Source organism: Prionailurus bengalensis, chromosome E3, assembly GCF_016509475.1.
Source record: "Prionailurus bengalensis isolate Pbe53 chromosome E3, Fcat_Pben_1.1_paternal_pri, whole genome shotgun sequence".
In the NCBI taxonomy this organism is placed as follows: Eukaryota; Metazoa; Chordata; class Mammalia; order Carnivora; family Felidae; genus Prionailurus; species Prionailurus bengalensis.
Window position 1 is genome coordinate 2,559,163 of NC_057357.1, and position 24,708 is coordinate 2,583,870.

A 24,708-nucleotide genomic window follows, 5' to 3' on the forward strand; every position below is an offset into this window, starting at 1 on the left:
ACTGGGGTGGGGCTGAGGGCGCGTGCACGCAGGATGAACCAGGACTCCTGGGGCCGCTCTCAGATCTTGTGGCCTGCAAAGATACAGGTTGAATCTGTGACTCATGCCTCTGCTTTGTTTTATTTCTCCTCCCTGGTGCTCACACCCATCCAGCACCCAGGAGCACTCAGAATCTCCCTGATGCCTCTATCTATCACAGGCAGTTGACATTTCCTGGCCAAGCCACAGTTACTTTTCTCTGTGGCCACGCTGGTTATGAAACCAGAAAGAGTTGCAGGCAGCATGGGATGCCGGGATAGCTAAGACGAAAACACGGACACCGAGCCTGGCTGTCAGCCTGGGGAGGCTGCTGCCTGTGCACGGGGGTCCGGGGTCCCCGAAGGTGGGCCATGGCCGGTCAAGTTGCTGTGGAGACCGACAGACAGCTGGGGTCCAGCAGCCTGAAGGCAGCCAGGGCCTAGAAGAGGGGGAGATGAAGGTCCTCTCCGGGGCGGAGCCGGCCTGCTCACAGATCCCTCTGGGCTGGGGGGGGGGGGGCTGGAGCGGAGGCCGTTGCTGGTTCTGGAGCCCCGCCTTTGCTTCTGGTCCTGACTCTGCCTCTTATACCGCTGTGTGTCTTTGGATAGTTGGTTCACTTCTCTGGGCCTCTGCCACCTCGTCTGGGAACAAGGAGAAAATGTGTGGCTATCTCAGCGAGGGCAGGTGCACAGCTAAGGGGAGAACTGGGCGGAGGGTTGGTTTTTTATGTTTTTTTTTTTTTTAAATTGAGGTGAAACTGACATGAGATAAAAATCAACCAATTTAAAGGGAACACCTCAGTGGTATTTAGCACATTCACGGTGTTTTGCGACCATGACCTCTCGCTCGATCTGGCAGATTTCACCTCAAAAGGGGACCTGGCGACATTATGGTCTTGCTCCCCCTCTCTCCTCCCCATCAAGGGAAGGGGTGGTCTCATCTCAGCCTGAGTCCTGGCACTCCCCGCGTGGTCTTGGAGTTGTTCAAGTTCCCCGGAAGGCTTTGGTAGCGTGAGATTGTGGCTCCTGGGCACCTGAATGTCTACGAACCTTTTCCAAGCCCCCCAGATGCAGGCAACTCACAGGAAAACTCTTTAGAATTGCACCATACCTTATTCTGGTGAAAGGTCTGAGAAGTCTGGCTGTAATTAAACCTTTGAAATTTTATTTCCTGTCTCCTGCTCCTATCTGGCCGGGGAACACTTTCATCTCATCCAGGGGGGTACCCTACAGCCCTCTCTGCAGGCCACCATTTCAGGGCGTCATTTGGGAATTGCTGGCCTGGAGGAAACATTAATTGAGCACCTCTGAATGCTTTCATTTAAATCTTCATTATGTACCCCTTCTTCCTGAGGAGGAAAATCTTGGCTGGGGAGAAAAGATTTAAAAGATCTTTTCATTTTGAAAAGATTTTCAAAATGAAGCCACAACGTATATAGGACAACCTTTATCCTGTTGAATGCAGAGTTTTATGAATTTTGACCAACACAGTCCAGGAACCACCAGCACCACCATCAAGATAAAGAGCGGTTTCATCAGCCCTGAAACCTCCCTCTGCCCCTCCGTACTCAGCCCTTCCCCCAACCGCTCCCCCCGGGAAGCACCTGTCGCTCTCCTTTTGCCTCGTCCAGAACGTCCTCTAAATGGAATCACACAGGATACAGTCTTGAGGCTGGCTCAACGCGGAGCGCACCTCAGGTTCACCTGTGTTGGTACGCCAGTTAGTGTTCACTGCTGAGTTAGTGTCCCGATGTACGGACGTCCTACAGTCTATCTGTTCGTTTGCCAGTTGAAGGAGTTTTGGGTGCTTTCCAGTTTTTGGCAATTACGAATAAGCCACTAAAAATACTTGCATTCAGGCTTCTGTGCAAATGTCAGCCTCCATCTCTCTTAGGCGAATACCCGGGAGTGTGTGTGTTGGTTTGCTTGGTAGAGTTACAGTTAACTTTTTACAAACCCGCCAAACTGTTTTCCAAGGGGCTATGCCATTTTGCATTCCTACCAGCAATGTAGGAGGGCTCCAGCCGCGCACTCTCTTCATCGGCACTAGGTTTCGCCAGTTTTTAAAAATTTACTGTAACCATTCTTATAAATGTTTCAAGGGAAACAACATTTTAAAACAATTCATTCTATAATTTTTCAGCAATACTGTTACGGGCTTTAAAAGGACATGTGGGAGTACTAAACCCCAGGACCTCAGATGTGACCTTATTTGAAGACAGGATCTTTGCAAAGGAAATCAAGTTAAAAGGAGGTCTTGAGGGTGGCCCTCATGCAGTGTGGCTCCGCCCTTACAAAGGAGGAAATGTGGACACAGAGATGGAAGGAAGTAATGTGAACACACACACAGAAGACGGCCAGCAAGCCCACAAGCGAGGCCCCAGACAGAGTCGCCTCCCAGCCTTGAAGGAAGCAGCCCCTTGGCCTCCCAGCCTCCAGAACTGAGAGAGATTGCATTTCTGTCGTTTATGCCTCGTGGCCTGTGGTACTCTGTTATGACAGGCTGAGCAAAATGATGCGCACACAAAACAACACAGGCGAAACACGTATCTTAAGTCTTGAATCCTGTCAGTAAAATGACCTATCCATCACCTGTCACCAGCTTAAGAACTGGAATGTCACCACTGTCTTCCCAGCTCCCTGTGTGCCCCTGCCCCATGTGCACCTGCCCCGGCCATCCCACCCTGTGTGCACCTGCCCCGTGTCATCCCTCCCCGTGTGCACTCGCCCTGGCCATCCCTCCCCGTGTGCACCTGTCCTGGCCATCCCTCCCTGTGTGCACCTGCCCCGGCCATCCCACCCTGTGTGCACCTGCCCTCTGCCATCCTTCCCTGTGCCAGCACGGCCTGCCTGCTGAAGGGGACCTCTTTCCCAGGGAGAGGAGTGAAGGGGACTTAGGGAAAAGGAGACTGTGGAGAGAGACCACCCACTGCTTTGAGGTGTTAGCTGAGGAAGCGATAGCTGGAATGGGCAAAGGATACTGATTTTATTTTTGTGTCTATGCCGGGAGAGGCCTGACCGCGGTTAATCTGATGCAAAGGAGCGGTTGGGGTCCTTGTTTGCTTGCTGTCCCACCTGCTAAAAGCTCGGGGAGGGCAGGGCCCTTCTGTGTCTCAGGACTCAGCAGGTGGAGACTCCGTAGTGACTGACTGCTGGGCAAGAAGAGAGTGAAGACAGAGCCTCCCCTCTGAAGGCAGTCCGCTGTGAAACCATCACTGGTGGAAACGTCCTGTGGATGGTGGCGGAGGCTGCGGAATAGCGTGAACGTACTTCCCGCCGCTGATCTGTACACTTAAAAACGGCTAAGATGGTCAACCCTGTTACGTACATATTACCTCCGTTAAGGAAAAGCCATGGATACAAAGAGCAAGGATCGCGAGCGCTCGCTATGCAGTGGGCATCTCACGGGGCGCTTCGCACCTGCCTGCAAGGTGAAGTCACCACCCTCTCCGACAAACCTGGGGACAACCCAGGAGAGGCACGGTCACTCGCCCAAGGCCCCGGCCGGAGATGCTCTGCAGGCGGAGGAGGTCGCGAAGGAGCCGAGAGACAGCAGGCGCTCGGTAAGCACAGGTTAGTGGCGCCGCGCGGGGCCCTCCCACCGCTCCCTGCGCACGCCGCGCGCCCACCCGCTAGAGGCGGGGCCAACGCCGCTGCCCGCAGAACGGGATTGGCTGCTGGGGAGGGGGGCGGGCTCCCGGCGCCGGGGGGCGGGGTCGATCGCGGGTTGTAAATACGGCGCCACACAGCACTCGTTGCGGAGGGCGGGGGCGGGGTGCGGAGAGCGCAGGCGCGTTGAAGGCGTGCGCCCCTCGGCCTCCGTGGCCCCTCCGTGGGCCGCGACTTCTCGCGAGACGTGGAGCGGAAGGCGGGGCTCCGAGCTCCGGGGGGCGGGGCCGGCGGAGGGACAGCCTCGGGAGGGTCGGCTGGTGGTGAGGCGGCGGCGGCGACGCGAGGTGAGGTGAAGTGAGGTGAGCTGAGGCGCTCGAGGCGCCGGGCGGCGTGCGGGGCGCGGGCGGCGGGCGGGTTCTGGTTCCCTCCTTCAGCCCATCCGGTGGGTCCGCGGCCCCGGGCCGAGCCCCCGCGCCGGCCACTGTGTGACCTTGGCCCGGCTCGCAGCCTCTCTGAGCCCCAGGTTGCCCCGCGCTGCAGGGCGGCGGCGGGTGGGGTGCTCCGCAGGCGCGCTCCCGGTCCGCGCCCTCGGCGGTGCTCGCAGCCGGGCCTCACGCCGCAGTGCTCCGAGGGCCCTCGCAGGCTCCCTGCGCGCGGACCCCGGGCCAGCCGGAGCCCCCGCACCGCCGCGCCTACCGGGGACCGGGGGCTCCCCCCGCCGGTCTGCGTTGGGCAGCCCCGCCAGGGACCCCAGACCGGGCTGCGCCGGGCGCCCTCCTCTCCCGGGGACCCCAGCTCGGCCTGCGCCGGACGCTCCCCCCTACTCCAGGGACCCCAGGCCGGCCTGCGCCGGGCGCCCTCCTCTCCCGGGGACCCCAGCTCGGCCTGCGCTGGGCGCCCCCACCCCGGGGGCCCCAGGCCGACCGCTGGGAGGTGGGGGGGGGGGGGGCTTGGTGGCGGACCACTCCAGTGATCCCCAGTTCGGAAACAGCAGTTGTGCCTCTCCAGCGAAAGGAAGCCACGCACTGGCCGCTAACAGAGGGACTTGTATCTAAAGCTTGGGCTCCTGGCCGCCGGGACATCGCTGGCAGGCGGTTGGCTCCAGCCGAGGTTCCGTCTGGCGCGGAGCACAACAAGCCACAGTGTGTCCGCGATTTATTAAATTATTTACTTTCTACTTGGACTCGGGAGAGACTCAGGAGGCCCGGCATGAATGGGGGTGTGCGCTGCACACGCATCTTTAAGGGTAGTGCCCCTGAAGTGTGGGTCCGGGCTGAGGGCCGCCTGGGAAGCGGCTCCGCGGGTCCTCGCCTGCCCCCACCCGCGGCCGCCCTGCCGCCCTTCTCGTGAACATCTGGCGTGGGGAGTGTGAGTCAGGGCTGGTGTCTGGTGAAAAAGGAGGGGGGACACGGGGATGTTAGGGCATTTTGTAAAAATCGAGGTACAACTGCACGTTGTGGAAGATCGGGGTGACCGAGAGTTGGTTTGATACACTTAGGTGCACCTGCCCCCCGCAGTAGTGATAGCCAGGCCTAGGACCCGACCCCGGAACGTTGCCTCTGCTGTGAATCCGGAGAGCGTCTGCATGGAATTGCAAAGGTGTGTCGTTTCTGGCAAAGTAGTTGGTCCGACTTTGAGTTGGTATTTCCAGGCCCGCGGCACTGATCGCGGTCCCGATCCCGTTACCCGCCCTGGGCCCACCTCATCATTTCAGCAGACTTGCAGCCCCTGATCATTTGCAAGATGCCACGTTGGGCTGGCTGCTGGCAGTTATGGTGACACTGATTATCGTACAGCGTGACCTCACAGTAGAGAATCTAGGCGATTATTCGCAGAGCGTGAAGAAAGGGGGTCGGTGAGGTTTATTTTCTGGCCTTGGAGTTTTCCATGGTGGAGACGACATAACGGCTTCGGGGGCCTTGAAGGACGAGTGAAGGTTGGAGAGAACATTCCAGGTGGAGGCAGGAGGGTGTGTGGAGACAGGGAAGTGAATGGGGTGCTTGGGGGGCAGGAAGTCCCTGCATTCATTGTGAGAGGGGGATTGAGGAATGGGGTGGAAGCTAGGGCTGAAAAGAGGTTTCTTACCGAGGAGCCTTGAATGCCGTTCTAGAGTTTGGGCTGTTACCCTGACCTTCGGTGAGGGGGGCGGGGCAGTCGGGGTTTTGGGTGATAGATCCGTGTTTCAGAAAGGCAGCACCAGCGATACCGTGGAAGACAGTCTCGGGGTGCGGGGAGGTGGAGACTGGCTGGGTACAGGTGTAGGGGGAATGACTTGAGGACAGAGGTCGCCAGAGTGGGGGCTGGTCACGAGACTGACACGGGAGAGCCCACCGTGTGTGTGATGGCCTGCGCGGGGTGTGGGGAAGGGGAAAGGAAAAATGCCCCAGCAGCCAAGAGTTCTCACGTGGGTGCTTGAAGGACAGAGCTGGAGCGGGTGTGGAGGGGGCGTCACGGCACGTGTGACCTTTAGGCTCGCAGGATTCGTGGTGTTTGTGGGTCCTCCTGATGAGACATGCTCTTGGAGAGAGAGTGGGGAGCACTCGCCAGGAAGGGAAAGGTGGTGGAAAAAAGGTGTGTCACCACGGCTGATGGGTGATTCTGTTCTAGAAAGATCTGGAGGCTCAAGTGCCACTTGTGGAGGAGAATCTGCCGAATGATACTGCTGAAGCAGATGCTGCTGGTTTATCATTTTAAGAAACCACAGCTTATCTCTTATTTTCGATTCTTTAATTGTCTCTTTCTCATCAGAAACCAGCAGTTGGTTTCACACCTGCTCGGAGTGTCTGTGGCTGCAGCCGGGGCGGCCGCTTCTCCAGCCCCTTGCCAGTAGATGTGCCCAGCGCCGGCTGACACAGCAACTCGGTGCTTCCCGCCGCTAACCGGGGTGGCGGTTTCTGTAACTGTTTAGAGAACTTTGTGGATATTTCAGAGAGGAACGGGAAATGCCCAGCAGAGTTGGGGGGCGGGGGGCGGGGGTGTGCCCTGCTATACACAGCACAAGAGGATGCAGCGAAGGGGGTCGGTGGCTCCCAGAATACTGCCGGCTGGCACTGCTCCCTTCGGGCAGGACGGTGGAAGGGTCTCTGGGGAGTGTGAGTAGCTCCAGAGAAAGGACCTAACAGTAGTGACATCAGAGGTTCCCCCCCTAATGAAGTTCATAATTGATCACGTCCCCCACCATGGTTCAAAGCTTCCAAGTTCTCTTGGCGCCCTACCTCTGGCATAGGAACACGCTTGCAGGCCTCGGAGAGTGTGCGGGAAGGAGACCGGGAAAGCCGCCTGTCACCGACGTGCACATGCAGATAAGAGACAGGAACAGGCTGCCCCATAAAAACAGGCGGGGGAAGCGCTCTAAGAACCAAGACGCGAAGTCTTGGATATAGAAAACAATGCGAGAAATGAAAGCTCAGTGAGTGCGTGCAAGGTGAAGTTGAGGAACTGAGGCAGGTGAACAGAAAAGCAGAGGTGGGAAGCTGGAGCAAGGAAGAAGGTAAGGGATCCGATCAGGAGGCTGACAGCTGAATGATCCCCGTCAGTGAGAAAGAACAGAAAATAGGACGGGGCCGTCCACAGCACGACGCAGAAGAACGTCCTAGAACCAAAACTTTGTGTGGAAGGGGCATCCAGGTGGCCAGCCCTGGGGGTGGGCGGTGTGGAGGGGGAGGCAGGTATCCTTCACTCTCTTGTCTCTTCCCTTCCCTTCCCCGGGTGGGTCCTTGCATCACAGGGATCGGGTTTGCATAGTGAGGGTTGCCGCGTTTCCACAGTAACGAGTGAGAGTTTGGGAAACAAGGAAGGGATTTATTTGGAAACGCCTCCGAGGCTGTGGGTTTCAGAATTTGGGTAGTGAGAGCGTGGGTGGAGAGAGAGATGTGCACACCCACCCCGAGGCCCGCTGTTGTGAAATTTCAGGGCTCTGGGGCAGAGGACTGTGCTGGCTTCTAGAAAAAAGAGTAAACACAGGCCACCAAGAGGGCATCACAAACGGAGCAGGGTGCTTGGGGGACCCGTCCGCAGCAACCTCAGAAGGTGGAAAGCCGGTGAGCATGGCTTTCAGAATTGCAAAGGAAAACATTTTCCACCTGGAACTCTGTACTCAGGCAAAGGAGAGCGGAATAAAGATGTTTTCAGACACGCCCCCGAAGTTTGCGTCGGTACTTTAAGGGAGTGACGGACAGGCATGTTCTCCCATGATGAGGTGGTGAGTCTAGACAGAGCCTGAGGAGAGGGGGCTTTCCCGGAGGAGGTAGAGAGGCGGCAGGTGTGCAGAGCAGGCCTGACCCCGTCAGACGGCTCCGGCTCCCGGGAGAGAGTTTGGGGGGCGGGGGCAGGTGAAATCCACAGGGCGCCTGATCCTCTACAACATCTGGAGAGGGGATGAAGACAGCTGGCAGGGCTGGGGCTGGATGAGTACAAGCGAATGAGAGCACAAGACTCTTACGAGTTCCAGGGAAAATAAACCATTGTGCAGGGAAAGAAGAAGAATTACGGTGAACTGCAAGGCTCAGCTGTGAATAGCCTTTGCTCAAGGATGATAATCTGTGTAAACGTGGAATATTGCTCTAATTGAAATGCCGATGTGCCCGTCTGGGGAACGTGTGGGGATGAGCAGGGCCTGGCGGCCGGGGGGGGGGGGGGGCGGCGAGGTGGTGGGGGGAGGCTGGGGAAACTACCCTCCCACCTGCCCGAGTAGGAAGCCAGTAGGTAAAGCTGATCCCCTTACGGCCCAGGAGGCTGTTATCCGGAGGCGGAGCTAACACCAAAGATTCAGCTGAAAAGAATGAGGGAGCACGGTGGGGGCGGGTCACGCGGAAGGGCCAGGGGGCTGCCCTCTTCTGTGATCAGCTCCCTAGAACGGTTTCATCATTTAACATAAACGAGTGCAAGTAACATTGATAAACATAGAGACGGTTGCACTAAGCTTCCGGCTCTAATGGAAGAAGGGGCCCTGGTCCTGCCTGTGTTTTGTGCCCTTTTCCTTATCTGGGAAGAGTTTACTTGTTCTGATTTCCTTGTCATCCTTGTCATTGTTCTCTGCATCCTGTCTCCTGGCTGTGGTCACATAGCAGTGTTGGCGCTTTTTTTAGCTATTTTGTTTTTCTTTTTAACTTTTTATAAGGGGTTTTAAAGCAGATTCAAAAGCACAAGGAACACCGTTATTTCGTTACCTGTCAGCCAGTTTCAGGAATTATAAAATCAGGGTCATTGTGTTCATCTGCTGTCTTCGTTAGCGTGATGACTCTATTGAGTACCTACTGTATACGTGCCTCCTCGAGTTTACATTGTAGTATAGAGAGATGATGCAATGCACACATAAAGCGGAGAACGTGCGATATTGGAGGGGATGACACAAGCCACAGAGAGGAGGCAGGTCTGGAGGGTGGGAGTGACCCGGGAGGCCTCCCTGGTGAGGTGAGCTCTGAGCAGGAACCTGAAGCACGTGCAGGGTGGAGCCCCTGGGGGCATCTAGGCAGGGCCGTGAGGGGGGCGATGGAAGGGCTGAGGGTGTGGGATCCCATCAGGTAGGGCCTGTAGGGACTGCAGTGGGAAGCCATGGGACTCCAGTGACCGGAGGGGTTTGAGCAGAGATGTGGTGTGGTCTGACTTGGGATAGGATGAGCCTGACTGCCACCTTGAAAGTGGTTGTGCGGCTCAAGAGCAGAGAGCAGGTTGGATGGAGACAGTTGGAGTGCTGCGGGTGGGAGCTGATGCTGGCTGCACCGGGGTGGGGGGCGGGGGCGGGCGGTGGAAAGCCTGGAAGAGGTTAGAGTCTGGATGGGTTTCGGACGTAAAGCTCCAGGCAGGTTCTTAAACTAATTGTGGTGGAACTTACCATCAGTATTTTCCCTTGAAATGATTTATTCGAATGAACTCTGAGAAATGAGAGCGATCATTTGGATTCCAGAGTCAAGTGCCATGCAGCACAATTTTGGGTCTTGTGAGGAATACAGCAGGTACAAGAGATGATTCCTGTCCTCTCAGAACTTGAAATCTAGCGTGGGAGTGTAGTACGCGTGCCCTGATACCCCGTCTTCTTGGAGATAGTTACCGGTGGGGCTCAGAGACCAGGGGCCGGGAGACCAGTGTGCGCCCATGGCCCTCTGTGTCCTGGGCTCAGGTCCGGGGTGGGGCGGGGGGGGGGGGGTGCAGCTCAGGCTCGATTTTCATCCAGGTCTTCTGGGACGCACACCAGCCTTCCAGTCCATCACTGTGACCGTTTCTTCCTAATTTTATCTGAGCCGCTGTCAGAAGTAGTTTTCAGGGTGAACTGAACACCAGCGAAGTGATTCTATAAACAAATAACCCCTAGGGGTGCCTGGGTGGCGTGGTCCGTTGGGTGACTTGATTTCGGCTCAGGTCATGACCTCACGGTTTGTGGGATCGAGGCCTGTGTCAGCACCGCACTGACATTGTGCAGCCTGCTTGGGATTCTCTCTCTTTGCCCCTCCCCCACTCTGGCTCGCTCTCTCAAAATAAATAAATAAACTAATAATAACAATCCCTGATGCTGGTGGCATCGGTTGCACATCTGTTTCGCACCGGGGGCTTTAATCTAGCACAAGCATCACTTCCAATGCTAGATGATGCAGCTCAGAGAATAAATGTGGAGACTGCTCACGGAAGCTTTCCATATTTCTATAGGCTACAGCGATGGGTACCGTAGTGATTGCTTTTTATGTAGTATTTGTAAAGCTGGAAAAGGAGTGGGTAGTTTCTGGTATTTTTGCCAGTAGCATAATAAGTAAAACTGAAAACATTCTTGGACCTTCTTTTTTTTTGATGTTTGTTTATTTTTGAGAGTGAGGGAGGGAGGGGCAGAGAGGGAGGAGGATAGAGGATCTAAGGCAGGCTCTCCGCTGACAGGAGAGAGCCCAGCGTGGGGCTTGAACTCATGAACTGTGAGATCATGACCTGAACTGGAGTCAGACGCTTAACTGCCTGAGCCAGCCAGGTGTCCCCATTCTTGGACTTCTTAATGAAGGTCATGTCGTTTGATTTGATGCTCAGAAGTTGGTTATTGGTACAAGAAGAAATAAAGGTAATAGAAATCTGAGTGTCCGCTAAAAACCAACCAATTCTGCATTAAATATGCACTACAGAAACTGGCAGGGTGTGGTGGTTGGGAAGGTAGGCTCTGTTTTGTTTTGTTTAAAAAAATTTTTTTTAATGTTTATTTCTGAGACAGAGAGAGACAGAGCATGAGTTGGGGAGGGGCAGAGAGAGGGAGACACAGAACCCGAAGCAGGCTCCAGGCTCTGAGCTGTCAGCACAGAGCCTGACGCGGGGCTTGAACTCACAAACCGTGAGACCATGACCTGAACCAAAGTCAGTCGCTCAACCGACTGAGCCACCCAGGCGCCCCTGTTTTGTTTTATGTTGAAGTTTATTTTTGTGAGAGAGAGAGTGTGCACACAAGTGAAGGAGGGGCAGAGAGAGAGAAGGAGGGAGAATCCCAAGCACTGTCAGCACAGAGCCCAGTGTGGGGCACAAACCCATGAACTGTGAGATCGTGACCTGAGCCAAAATCAAGAGTCAGATGCTTAACCAACTGAGCCACCCTGGCGCCCCAGGAAGGTAGGCTCTTAACTCAGTTGCCTGGGTTCAAATGTCAGCTCTGAACAGGTGCCAGCTTTGTAAACTTGGGCAAGTTGCCTCAATGTTCTGTCCTAGTTTAACCACAATCAGTGTGAGGATTAAATAAGTTAATGTATCTAAGCATTTACAATAGCACTTTTGAAAACATATTAGCTCTTGTAATTATTATAAAGTCAGTTGAAAGCATAGATATTCCTTTGCTGATAACCAATTATGGGTAGAAAGTATGAGTAATAAAAAATAAATAACATGGTATATTTATGGAATACAAATATTTGAGGGCCCGATAAAGATGGAAAAATAAATAAGTGCAGTGGTATGGGCTGAAGGGGGTGGTTTAATATTTTATAATATATTTAGCTCATGTTTTCATTTCCATAGTCTGGGTCACTCTGGGTGAGCAAAATGGCCTTGGCAGGGGGGGGGGGGTCTGGTTTTATAGGCGAGAAATTGAAGCTCCGACTTGAGGTGATGTCCCAGGGCCACTCAGCAGAGACTGGCCTTGGCCTCCAGATTCTTCCCCATTTCCTCCTGATCTATAAATGTCTATAGGACCTTGGGGCCAGTGTTTTCATCCTGTGTTCCTGTCCTGTGAACTAAGAGCTAGTTCATGGTATTCACATTAGAAAGTTTGAGCTTCTGGAGGTTGACTTAACAAGACTGCTAACATTCTTTTTCTTGAAATCAGGTGTATTGACGTATAATTTCCATGCAGTAAAATGCACAACTCTTTTTTTTTACATTTATTTATTTTTGAGAGACAGAGCGTGAGCAGGGGAGGGGCAGAGAGAGAGGGAGACACAGAATCCAAAGCAGGCTCCAGGCTCCCAGCTGTCAGCACAGAGCCCGATGTGGGGCTCAAGCCCACGAACCGTGAGATCATGACCTGAGCCGAAGTCGGACACTTAACCGACTGAGCCACCCAGGTGCCCCAAAATGCACACCTCGTAAGTGCACAATTCAACAAATGCGGACAGATATGTCCACCTGTGGAGCTACCGCTATGGTCAACACAATAGAACATTTCCATCCCCTGACGTTTCCTCCTGTTCCTTTGTACTCTGGGATTTCTGTCACTGTTTTCACCTTTCGGGAACTTCCTGTAAGTGGAATCATGTGGTATGTACTTGTGTCTGGGCTCTGCTGTTCAGCTTAATATCTGTGAGATTGACCCATGTTGTTGCGGGTACTGGTTCATGAGCCGGTGGTACGTTCTCTTCTGTGGCTGGGTGGTTTTCCACTGAATGAGTACACCACGATTTGTTTATTCTTTCACTCGGTGGTGGACCTCTGGGTTGTTTTCAGTTTGTAGCTGTTTTGAATAAAGCAGCAGTGAATATTCTTGGACACATCTTTGTGTGGACAATTATTTCATTCAGGGATCGGGTCTTTGGTGCTGTGTCTGAAAGGCATCACCACACCCAAGGTCATGTAGGTCCTCTCCTGTGACCTTCTCGGAGTTTTATAGTTTCGCGTTGTACATCTAGGTCTGTGATCCACGTGGAGTTAATTTTTGTGAAGGCAGTAAGGTCTGTGTCAGGATTCTTTCACGTACTCCTCTTTCCATGTGGGTGTCCACTTGTCCCAGTGCCGTTTGTTGAAGAGGTGGACTGTCTCTGTTCCATTGTGTTGCCTTTGCTACAGATCGGTTGACTGTATTTTTGGGAGTCAATTTCTGGGCTGTCTGTGCTTTTCCATTGATCTTTTCTCTGTTGCCAATACCACATCCTCTTGATTAGTGTGGCTTTATGGTAAGTCTTGAGGTCCCGTATTCAGTCCTCCAACTTTGTTCTTCTTCAGTATCCTGTTGCCTTTTCTGGGTCTTTTGCCTCTGTAGAAATTTTGGAAACAGCTTGTTGATAATAACAAAGTAACTTCCTGGGATTCTGACTGAGATTGCATTGAATCTGTAGGTTAAGTTGGAAAGAACTGATATCTTGACAAACATTTACTCTTTCTGTCCACATACATGGAATATCTCTCTGTATGTTGAGTTCTTCTTTGATTTCATTCCTCAGGATTTTGCAGTTTTCTTCATACAGATCTTGTACCTATTTTGTTAGATTTATACCTAGATATTTTGGGGAGTTCTAATGTAGATAGAATTGTAGTTTTGGGTTTTTTTTTTTTTAAAGTTTATTTATTGATATTGAGACAGAGAATCACAAGAGAGAGAATCTGCACTGCCCGTACAGAGCCTGATGCGGGCCTCGAACTCTTGTACTGTGAGATTGTGACCTGACCCCAAGTCAAGAGCTGGATGCTTAACTGACTGAGCCACCCAGGCACCCCTGGAATTGTGTTTTTAGTTTCAAATTCCACTTGTTCATTGCTGATATATGGGAAAGTAGTTGACTTCTGTATATTAACTTTGTATGCAGCCTTGCTGTAATCACTTGAGCCCTTAAAATTTTATTTGAAAAATCATTGATCAGCTAAGATTTATATATCATATTTTTGATGATCAGTTTGATTGGTCTTTAAATAGAGTCCCTAAGCATTATTATAGCATATCTACTTTTATTGATGTTGTAGAACCTTCTGGGAACTGAAAAATCTGTTTAATTTTTTTTTTAATACCAACTTTTCTAACTTTTAAAAAGTCTTAGCGTGAAAAAGGAATCTAGTCTGTATACCAAAAAAAGTTGATAACCAGCTTTATTCATAGCAGTCAAAAACAAGGAACTAACCCACAAGTCCATTAGATAAATGGTCACGGGTGAACAGTGGTATATCCACACAGTGGAACACTACTCAGCCAGGCAAAGAGAACTTCGTGCTGACACAGGCCACAACCTGGACACATCTCGAAGTGTCTTGCTAGGTGCAGAGCCTGTGTCCTCTGTGGTCTCATGTAGGTGATGGTCTGGGAAAGGTGAACCATAGGACAGAACACAGATAAGCGGCTGTCCGGAGGTGGGCACCGGGGAAGGAGGGAACTTTTGAGAGTGGAGGAAATTCTCTGCGTCTTAGTTGTGGTGTATCTTTGCTGCAACTCCTCACACTCTGCAGATAATTGCTGATGTAAGTCAGACCTCAGCAAACCTGAGTAGAAAGAGAAGAAAAAGGAGAGGCGCCAAACTGATTAAATCAGGAAAGACAGGTCTCTTAAACGGTGCCAGAGCAACTGGGTATCCAGACGGGGGAAGTCCGTCTGCCCTCCCCCTGGAATACTCTATTGACTGGTGGCTGAAACTCCGCAGTCAGTCGGCATCCCTTTCCACTGCAGCAAATACTTAGTATCTGTTTCTTTCACTTCTCGGTGATGTGATTGCTTCTTTTTTTTTAATTTTTTTTTTCAACGTTTTTTATTTATTTTTGGGACAGAGAGAGACAGAGCATGAACGAGGGAGGGGCAGAGAGAGAGGGAGACACAGAATCAGAAACAGGCTCCAGGCTCCGAGCCATCAGCCCAGAGCCTGACGCGGGGCTCAAACTCACGGACCGCGAGATCGTGACCTGGCTGAAGTCGGACGCTTAACCGACTGCGCCACCCAGGCGCCCCTGATTGCTTCTTTTTGTAACGTGTGGTGTGTGTACACACACACACACCCACCCACCCACCCACCCACCCCTCTGGACTCTGCTCTCTGGAGAGCCCCAGCACGTTTCCTTGGTTTGTCATTTGCACTGGGGTGTGTGTGTGTGAAAGAGATGTATTTTTAGGAATTGGCTCACGTGATTCTGGAGGCTGAGAAGCTCAGGTCCAGCCGTCCTGATGGTGTGTTCCCATCTGAGTCTGAAGGCCTGACCCCCAAGAGACAGCTGTCCCAGCTCAGGGACGGGCAGAGGAGAAATTCTCTCTTCCTTCACCGCCTTGTTCTGTGCAGGCCTTCGGCACATTGGACGAGGCCCACCCCCCACTTTCCTTACTCAGTCTGTTGAGTCAAACAGGTGTCAGTCTCCTCTGCAGACACCCTCACAGACACACCCGAGTGCTGTGTGACCAACCATCTGGGCCGCCCGCAGCTCAACCAGGGTGACACAGAATTAACCAGCACACACCTGGCGACCTTTTCATACGGTGGTCATCGGTTGTGCTCTGGAAGTGTGGGCAGTGCCCCTACAAGGGTCCTCACGTGGGTCTGGCCGTGTGGCCCGCACTTGTAGGGAAGGCGGGAGGGAGCCCGGCCTTCCTCGAGTTTTGCCCGCCATGGGTGTGAAGGCTCCTGGGGACCAGCAGCCTCTGGTGGGGCGCGGGCTCTCCGGGCTTACGCTGCCGCACCCTGCGTGTGAAAAGGAACGTTCAGCAACCCCACCCCGAGCTGAGAAACCACTCTGCACAGCCACCCTCCGTGTTTTTGGTCTAAACCTAACCTAAAACTGAATTGTCTTATCAGTGGCGTCCACAGGACACTTGACAAAGCCCTTGCAGAGACCTGGGCCCCGAAGGCGAAGTTTTGGGACAAGACTTTGCTGGCCGTTCTCTCGCTGGAGGCAGGAGCCAGGATGATTGTCAGTCATTTCCTCAGCGACGCCTCTTGGCTTCTTACAGCTTCTTCCAAAGCTGTAACCCTTTTTGTTGACTGCTTTTTTGAAATAATTGGAGATTCACGTTTGGAAATAATGCCCTCGTTTTTTGAACGAATATCACGTTTGAGGTCAGTGTTGTTGCAGGACTCGCTGTTGCATCGTGAAGGCAGCAAAGTGTCACCCAGAAATTCGGATGCTCCCATCCCTTTTAACAGTAAGACTTGTGGGCGATGCTGTCTGGTAGTCGTCTTATCTTGGGCCTTCTCGTTCTCGTCGCGCCTCTGAGAAGCTGTGAACTGGCGATCGTGCGTGCCTGGCAGGAGCCACAGCCCGTTCCTTTCTTGGGACTGCTCCCACGGGCCCTTTGATAGGCTCCGCCCGCCCGCTCTCCACAACCGCCCTTTATGTGGCTTGTTTGAGGTTAGAAATGACCACACAAAGGACTGCCCTTGCTCCTTGATGTTAAAAATGGACCGTGGCCTCAGCCTCATCGGTAAACGCTGCCTCGGCCTGGTGTCGACGTGCTTATCACCTCAACTTGGAAAAGCCTGGATGGGGCTGTGGCCCGGGCAGGTCTGGTTCCGTGGCAGGGCTCCAGGGTGAGGCGACGCTCCCAGGACGCAGGCACACGGGGTTTGGCGACCCAAAGGGAGGACCTGTCTTGTTGTCATTCGTCCACCCTCTCATTGTACACGTTTCAAACTTGAACATTTGTCTAGTGAACTAATTGCAGTAAGGTCGACCCGTTGAACTTTTGTGCAGACTTGTGAGATGAAGGTGTAGCTCCAGCGGCCAGCTCTAAGTTTATGGCCTTTGTTGCAGTTCTCGCCCACATTTAAGGCCTTGCTTTTTTAAAAAATTTTATTTATTTTTACTCACGTATTTGTTTTTTACACATTGCCCTGCATTTTGCTTTATTTATTCAATGACACCTCCTGTAAATTCTTCCAAGTCTGCTGTTCGAGCTCTGATTCATTCTTTTCTTTGCCATTTTTTTAAATTGTGGTAAAATGCACGTAACATTTGTCGTCTTCACATTTTTCAGGGTACAGTTCAGTGGCATTGAACACATTCACATTGTCACGCAACCATCACCACCCTCCGTCTCTAGAATTCATTCCATCTTCCCAAACGGAATACATCTGCCTCCGGTAAATACTAACACCCCTTTGCCCTCCCTGCCCAGCACCTGGTAACCTCCAGTCTGCTCTCTCTCTCTATGGATTCAGCTCCTCTGGGGACCTCACAGAAGTGCAGTCGTACAGCGTTTGTCCTTTGTGGCTGCCTGATGTCACCGAGCATCGTGTCCTTCCTGTAGGTTCGTCCACGTTGTCGCAGGTGCCGGCATGTCTTCCCTCGGAAAGGCTGAGTGACACTTGTCATGTGCGTGCCATGTTTTCTTATGTCCTCACTCTTCACCGCACGCCTGGGTGGCTTCCACACCCATTATTCGGCTGTTGTGAATAATGCTGCTGTGAGTGGGGCTGGCTGTACAAATATCTCTTGGAGACCCTGCTCTCAGTTCTTTTGAATACAGACCCAGAAGTGGCATTGTTGGATCACATGATAATTCTGTTGTTAATGTTTTTTCATGTTTATTTACCTTTGAGAGACAGAGAGCACAAGCAGGGGAGGGGCAGAGAGGGAGACACAGAGTCCGAAGCAGGCTCCAGGCTCCGAGCTGTCGGCACAGAGCCCCACGTGGGGCTCGTATCCACAAACCGTGAGATCATGACCTGAGCCGAAGTTGGACGCTCAACCGACTGAACCACCCAGGCGCCCTTATTGTTAATGTTTTGAGGAGCCTCCGTCCTGTTTTCCACAGGGGCCGCAACATTTTACATTCCCGTTAGCAGTGCACGAGGGTTCCAATTTCTCCCCATCCTCTCCAACACTCATCTATTGGTTTTGTTTTCATTTTAAGATATTTATTTCTTTATTATTTATGAGAGAGAGAGAGAGAGAGAGAGAGAATCTCAAGCAGGCTCCATACCCAGCACTGGGCCTGTTGCGGGGTTCCATCCCATGACCCTGGCATCGTGACCTGAGATGAGATCAAGAGTTGGACGCTTAACCCACTGAGCGACCCAGGTGAACCGATTTTACTATTTTTTTTAAAGTGATATTCGTCCCCTACGTGAGGCTAGAACTCACAACCCCAAGGTCGAGAGCTGCATGCTGCATCGACTGAGCCCTCCAGGCTCCCCTATTTTTTGATTGGGGTTTTTGATGGATGTGAGCTGCTGTGTCGTCGTGGTCTTGATTTGCATTTCCCTGATGATGAGTGATGTTGAGTATCTTTTTGTGTACTCATGGCCCATTTGTATGGTTTCAGAGAAATGTCCATATTTTTTGCCCATTCTTTAATTGGTTGTTTGATTTGTTTTTTCCTTTGAGTTTAACGAGTTCTCCATTTATTCTGGATATTAACCCCTTATCAGATACACGATTTGAAAAAATTTTGTCCCATTCTGCAGGAATCTTCCCTGTGGGCAGTGCCTTTTGATGCCCAAAAGTTGCTAAGTTGCATGAAGTCCATTTTTGTCTATTTTTTCTTTTGTTGTTAATGCCTTAATTTTGTATTGCCGTGTATCTTTTCTTTCCTTTTTTCTTTTAAATGTTTATTTTTGAGAGACAGCGAGAGGGAGAAGGGCAGAGAGAGAGGGGGAGACAGCAGATCTGAAGCAGACTCTGCACTGGCACCAGACAGCCGGACGTGGGGCTCGAACTCACAAACCGTGAGATCATGACCCGAACTGAAGTCAGATGCTTAACAGACTGAGGCAGCCGGGCACCCCGCCGTGTATCTTTTCTAAAAGGGAAAATGTTTTTTTCTGACAGTGAAAACCAGTCAATGCTCAGTGTAAACAAAAACACCGTAAACACGAAAGCCGTGAAGAGGGGAGTCAGAGTCACCCAGACGCTCGCGCGCTGTCCCGGGATATGTGCGGACTCTGTCTTGTGTCGGGTGGCGGTCACGGTGGCCCTTCCCGTGTGGAGTCCCGTGTGCTTACCCGGTGGCCGGCTGCCCGCCTGGGAGCTCTCCCTGCCGTCTGCCACGGGGAGGGGCCGTGCCGTTCACACCGAGTGGTCGAGGGTGCGTGGTGTGGTGTAAGTTACGGGTCTCATTACGAGTAAGTTAGTTGACTCGCTGTTTACAGCATAAGCGGTAGATTCTCTGCACCCACGAGGAAAGCGCCGTGGAGGTCGCCGCGTGGCCTGCTGCTGGCCCCGGGCCCGGCGGGGGCAGGTACGTACCTGGACGGGGTCCTGGTGCTCGGCTGCAGTGCTTGGTGGTGCCTGGTCGTCCTCAGGAGGTTATCTGTGGACTAAGAACAAAGCCTTAGATGTTAAATGTACTATAAGAGTCAAAGATTGTAGCGCCTGGTGCTAAAAGCTTAGAGAACCATATCGCGCACAGGTAAGAAAGAAACGTCAGGTGCCTCGGTTCCCACTGGGAGCATTTGGGGCTAGTTCCAGCCTGACCACGGCCCTTGAAGCCATGACCAGTGCTCCGTTCGGTGCCCTTCGCCTCCAGGCCCGGTGCCTCTGCGTCTCTTGGGTCGGAAAAGCCAGGGAACCCTCGCCCGTTTGTGACACAGACACGCGGGTCAGCATCTGAACTTCCAAGGAAGCGTGATCCTTCTAAGCCCCTTCTGTTCACCAGATTGAACTTTGAGTAGGAGGAAACTTGCCCGTGTGACTTCAGTCCCTGGGAGAGATGGGAAAATACAGGGCGGGTGTCAGGCGCGTGTGTCCTACCATGACTCCCGTGTAAACGCTTTCTACCGTGGAATGCCCCGAGGTCACGGAAAAGAAGGAGGTGTCGACGTACGCGACCACACGGACGAGTCTCAAAGTACATGCCGTGTGGTTCCATCGATATGACGCTCCAGAAAACGCGAGCTGATTTATAGTGACGGAAGCCAGATCAGCTGCAGGAGGGGAGGGATGAGCCGGGGAGAGGGATTAGAACGGGCCTGAATACGCTTTGGGGGGTCGATGGAGATGTTCCCTCTCTGACCGTGGTGAGCGTGTCACGGGTGCATGCGTCCAAACTCACCAAGTGGTACGTCTTAAGGACGTGCACGTCCTCGTGCGTGAGCTACACAAGCCGTTTGGAAGACCGAGTACATCTAACGGTAACAAAGCTGAGGGAGCGGGAGTGTGTGTGGGCTTGACCTGTGGAGTGAGGCTTGCATTCGGGGCCTCGGGTTCCTCAGCCGTGAGAGGGCTGTGCCTCCCTGAGGCCGCGTGCAGAGGCTTGAAGGAGCATGTGCGCGTGACACGCTCCTCCCGGTGCCTGGCCCGTGGTGACGGCTCCGGAAAAGGCAACTGTGATAGAGGACGCGTTATCTCTGTGTGTCGTTTTTCTCCCCCGGGTATTCAACCGTCTCTTTTCCTCGAAATTAAAGCGAAGTCTTACTAAATTGTTAGTCACGAGCATCCGTCTTTACAGAACGCCATAGGCCCTGGCATTTGCTAACATGCATATACTACGTCTTGCCTGAAAACTAAGCAGAGGTGTTTATTTATACGTTATTTATCATAACCAGACTTAGCTGGTTCTTAGCATTCTGAGCCCACGAATGACGGCCCGGTCCTTGATCTGTGGCTGGTGCCTGTGCCCGCGGACGGGACTCTGACTCGGCATCATCCCCACCGTGTGCATGAGTCTCATTCTTAAAATTGGAAGCCGAGCTCTCGCGTCAGGTGACACTCGCAGTTACTCTGTCCCTTTGCTCTCAGCCTTCGGGAAAACTTTTCCTTTCCTCTTTTTGGATATGGTTTCACTTTCCATCTCTAGAAACTGTTCACCCTTGTACATCCCCGAGAAGGGACGGTCTCGAAAACTTTAATGGCGTGGTACTTATGATCTAATTTTGAAAACAGGCTGTGACATCGTGTGACGGTCACCACGAAAAGAGCTTTAAACTGTTGTCACATAGCTGTTGTTATTCCCCGCACACCCGTGATGCCCTCAGGGGAAGCTGGGTGAGAGACACAGGCCTCTAATCCTGATGGTTTTCTTCATTTTGTGACACACTTATCACTTCCACAAGGTGTGATAAATCCCGAAGGCGCGCACTGCCCCGGCCCGTGGCAGAGTAGTGGTCAGCCGGGTTCTCGGCGCCCCCGGCTGGGTTTCCTTTTCTGTGGGGGTGCGCTGAGATCACCGGGGCCCAGGAAGGACTGGCGAGGGTGACTGTGACCAGCACATTCTTTTCTGTCACCTGCTTGTGTCGGCACCTTTCCTGTGTCAGCCCATACAGCCCTTTGTACTGTGAACACGTAGCACTTTCTCCATCAAACACACAACATAGGGGCACCGGGAGGGGCGGGGGGATCAGCCAGTTAAACGTCCAACTCTTGATTTCAGCTCAGATCATGATCTTATGGTTCGTAGGATCAAGCCCCACGTTGGGCTTGGTGCTGACAGTGCGGAGCCTGCTTGGGATTTTCTCTCTCTGTGTGTGTGTGTGTGTGTGTGTGTGTGTGTGTCCCTCTCCTGCTCAGGCACTCTTTCTGCCTCTCTCTCAAAATAAATAAACATTTAAAACAACAAAAACCCAAAATGAACTGAGTATAAACAAGGCTGCATAGGTGGGTGGAGATTGCTTCTAGACCTTGGCCTCATGAAGTTTTAGATTCATTTAATGAAACTGCATCAGGTACCAGGTACCAGGCACACGGTCGAACACGTGCAAGAGGTACAGACTCGGAGAGGTTCAGAAACTGAGAAGTCCCAGAGCATGCGCGATGGGAGACCCTCCCGGAATGCCCCCAGGACGCGCTGTGTCTGTGTCTGCCCCGGTGCCCCCACTGGCAGAGCTCCCGGTGTGTCTTAAAAATGGCTCCTTCTGGGTTTGGGCCACTTTAGAGGAGTGTACTCATTCTCTCGTTAGGCCAGACCCAGAGTCTGAGTTCTGTCCTCTGAAGCCACACGGGATAAGCCTGTCCCCTCTCCCAGGCGACTGCCCTCCAGATACTTGAGCCCCCGCTGCAAATCTCTCCTCCGGCCTCAGCAGCCCCCACTCCCCTCTCGCAGGTGCTATTGGGGAAGAGGCCTGACGGCCAGCAGAAGCCACAGGAGAGGCAAGGACCCCACTTAGTCTTAAGTGGGTTAAGACGTGTGCCTGTCTAGGGGTACTGCAGACAGGAGGTGAATGCCAGGAGAAAGGGGTACAGATCTTGAACTTTTCCAGAAACCTCAGACTCTCAGGTCACGCTTACTGAACCTGGTAGGATAATTTGTTTTTTATGTAAGATGGTCCTGGTTCAAAATACAGGCAAGAGAGAGGTGAATGTGGCCCCTGCAACTTCCCCAGCCCCCTTTATCCCGGCACTTTTCAGACACTGCCTCTTCTTCCCTGTGCTGCCTGGGACAGGGTTGCTGCTCAGAACGGCTGTCAAACAGGACTGGCCCCAGGAAGGGGTCCCCTGGCATTTTGGGGATTGACCTTGACCGCGGTCGACGACAGCCTTAGTGGAAGTTGTAAGGGAAGCACGAATCCCTCGTCCAGCCTGCAGAGCCCTCCCCGACGCAGGGGTGGCGGCCTGCCCCCAGGCCGGTGGCATGCTGCTCGACCCGGGGGTGAGGCCCCAGCACCTGCTGACACTCACAGCTTCCCCCCTGCACCTGCCCTCCCTCCACCCTCTTGCCGCGGCCGTGGCTCCGCTGCTGTCTGGTTCCCGCGGGGACGCGGACAGGCTCTCAGGGCCTGGAGAGCTCTCACACGGGCCCGCTTTCATCTGCCTGCTGCACCCTCCCTCTGTCCCCAGAGACCTCGAGTGTGCCCTACCCTTTCCACACAGAGGGGCAGACACGGTGCCCAGGGCCCAGCACGCGTTGGCCACACACACGAGCCTGCCTCTGACATGTTTCTTAGGATTAAGTGTACACGGGGGGCGCCTTTAACATTATTACAAATTGTAGGATGCATTAAACCTTAACCTTCTTGTGTGTGTGTTTCACTGCCCTCCTCTCCTTCCTCCTCGGCACCTCCCGCTCAGGAGGGTCTGTGTTCCCGCCCGAGCCTGGTCTCTTAGCCCCCTGTTTTCAGTTCCGTGATAAAGGATGTCCAGCGACCTCATCAGCCGCACCCGTCCCGGGCGCCTCAAAGCAGCGCTGGTTGTATTACACGGAGGAGCTGAAGTCCGGCAGGCAGCCCCACAAAGCCTGAGCCGTGGAGAATGGGGTGGGAGCCGGGGGACGGGGACCCTGACTGCGAGGCAAGCACCGTGCGCCGGAACCTGAGGCTCCAGGAGGGCACCTTATCTGGACGCGGTCTTTAATGTGGCTCTGTGTTGCCTTTCCAGGGTCCCGAGAGCAGCGCCCCTCCTCCATGAAGCTGCCGTGAAAGCTCCCGGGTGAGAGGGCCCGCGGCCCGTCCGCAAACAGAATGACCAAAACCCGGCTCTTCCGCCTGTGGCTGGTCTTGGGGTCCGTGTTCATGGTCCTCCTGATCATTGTGTACTGGGACAACGTGGGCACGGCCCACTTCTACCTGCACACTTCCTTCCCCAGGCCGCGCCCCACCCCCGCGCAGGGGGCAGAGAAGGAGTTCACGGCCGACGTGGACGCGTTTTTGCAGAAGCTGCTGAGCGGCGGCCTGAAGCAGAGCGCCCCCTCCGGTCGAAGGACGGAGCAGCCCTCGGTGCAGGCCTCGGGCAGGCCCGTGCTGAGCAACGCGGAGGAGAGCGTGCGGGGCTACGACTGGTCCGCCCGCGACGCCCAGCAGGGCCCGGACCCCGGCGGGCGGCAGGCGGAGCGGAGGAGCGTGCTCCGGGGGCTCTGCGCCAACGCCAGCTTTGTGTTCCCCACCAAGGAGCGCTCGTTCGACGACATCCCCAACTACGAGCTGAACCACCTGATCGTGGACGACCGCCACGGCGTCATCTACTGCTACGTGCCCAAGGTGGCCTGCACCAACTGGAAACGCGTCATGATCGTGCTGAGCGAGAGCCTCCTGGACCGGGGCGCCCCCTACCGCGACCCGCTGGACATCCCGCGGGAGTACGTCCACAACTCCAGCACCCACCTGACCTTCAACAAGTTCTGGCGCCGCTACGGCAAGTTCTCCCGCCACCTCATGAAGATCAAGCTCAAGAAGTACACCAAGTTCCTGTTCGTGCGGGACCCCTTCGTGCGCCTCATCTCCGCCTTCCGCAGCAAGTTCCAGCTGGAGAACGAGGAGTTCTACCGCAAGTTCGCCGTGCCCATGCTCACCATGTACGCCAACCGCACCGGCCTGCCCTCCTCCGTCAGCGAGGCCTTCAGCGCGGGCCTCAAGGTGTCCTTCGCCAACTTCATCCAGTACCTGCTGGACCCGCGCACCGAGAAGCTGGCGCCCTTCAACGAGCACTGGAGGCAGGTGCACCGGCTCTGCCACCCCTGCCAGATCGACTACGACTTTGTGGGCAAGCTGGAGACGCTGGACCAGGACGCCGCCCAGCTGCTGCGGCTTCTCAAGGTGGACAAGCTCCTGCACTTCCCCCCGAGTTACCGGAACAGGACCGCCAGCAGCTGGGAGGAGGGCTGGTTCGCCCCCATCCCCCTGGCCTGGAGGCAGCAGCTGTACAAACTCTACGAGGCCGATTTCGTCCTGTTCGGCTACCCGAAGCCCGAAAACCTGCTCAGAGACTGAGGGCGGCGGGGACAGTCCCGAACGCCGGAACCAACCGGGCTCACGTCATCTGCCGTCCCACGGCCGTCTTCCTGCGGGAGGAGCGATGGGCTCCCGCGTGGATTTTTTCACGGCCCCGTTTCCCTGCCGGCCCGACACGGCAGGGTTCCCCAGCGCTCCCGTCAACGAGGAGGCTGGAGACCGTCCCCACACTCCAGTTTTTTAAATAACCTACGATTTTGCAATCTAGACGTACCGTTTACTCCACTGCCTATATTCGTTGAGTACTGTGTTAATATTGTTTTCTAAGATTAATATATTTGAGATATTTAATATGAAAAGTGCAGAAAGAAAGGATGGAGTAAATGTTACACCTGCTTCTT

The 24,708-nt window shown here is 53.8% G+C and overlaps 1 protein-coding gene and 1 long non-coding RNA gene across 3 annotated transcripts; one reads left to right on the forward strand and one right to left on the reverse strand.

Annotated features, from left to right (window-relative positions):
- Positions 1 to 1,451: 1,451 nt before the first annotated feature.
- On the reverse strand, positions 1,452 to 3,663 carry LOC122472081. Its single transcript, XR_006294341.1, has 2 exons — positions 3,438 to 3,663; positions 1,452 to 3,334 (listed from the first exon to the last, which is right to left on the reverse strand). It is a non-coding gene; the product is annotated as an uncharacterized LOC122472081 (long non-coding RNA).
- Positions 3,664 to 3,892: 229 nt separating this feature from the next.
- On the forward strand, positions 3,893 to 24,708 carry CHST12 (carbohydrate sulfotransferase 12). Of its 2 annotated transcripts, none has more exons than XM_043559552.1 (2): positions 3,893 to 3,988; positions 23,019 to 24,708. In XM_043559552.1, the coding sequence occupies exon 2, from the start codon at positions 23,102 to 23,104 to the stop codon at positions 24,344 to 24,346; it is 1,245 nt and encodes a 414-aa protein (XP_043415487.1). In that variant the 5' UTR covers positions 3,893 to 3,988; positions 23,019 to 23,101; the 3' UTR covers positions 24,347 to 24,708. The 2 variants fall into 2 exon arrangements, with proteins under 2 accessions (XP_043415487.1, XP_043415488.1); XM_043559553.1 differs by having other exon boundaries at positions 3,904 to 3,973.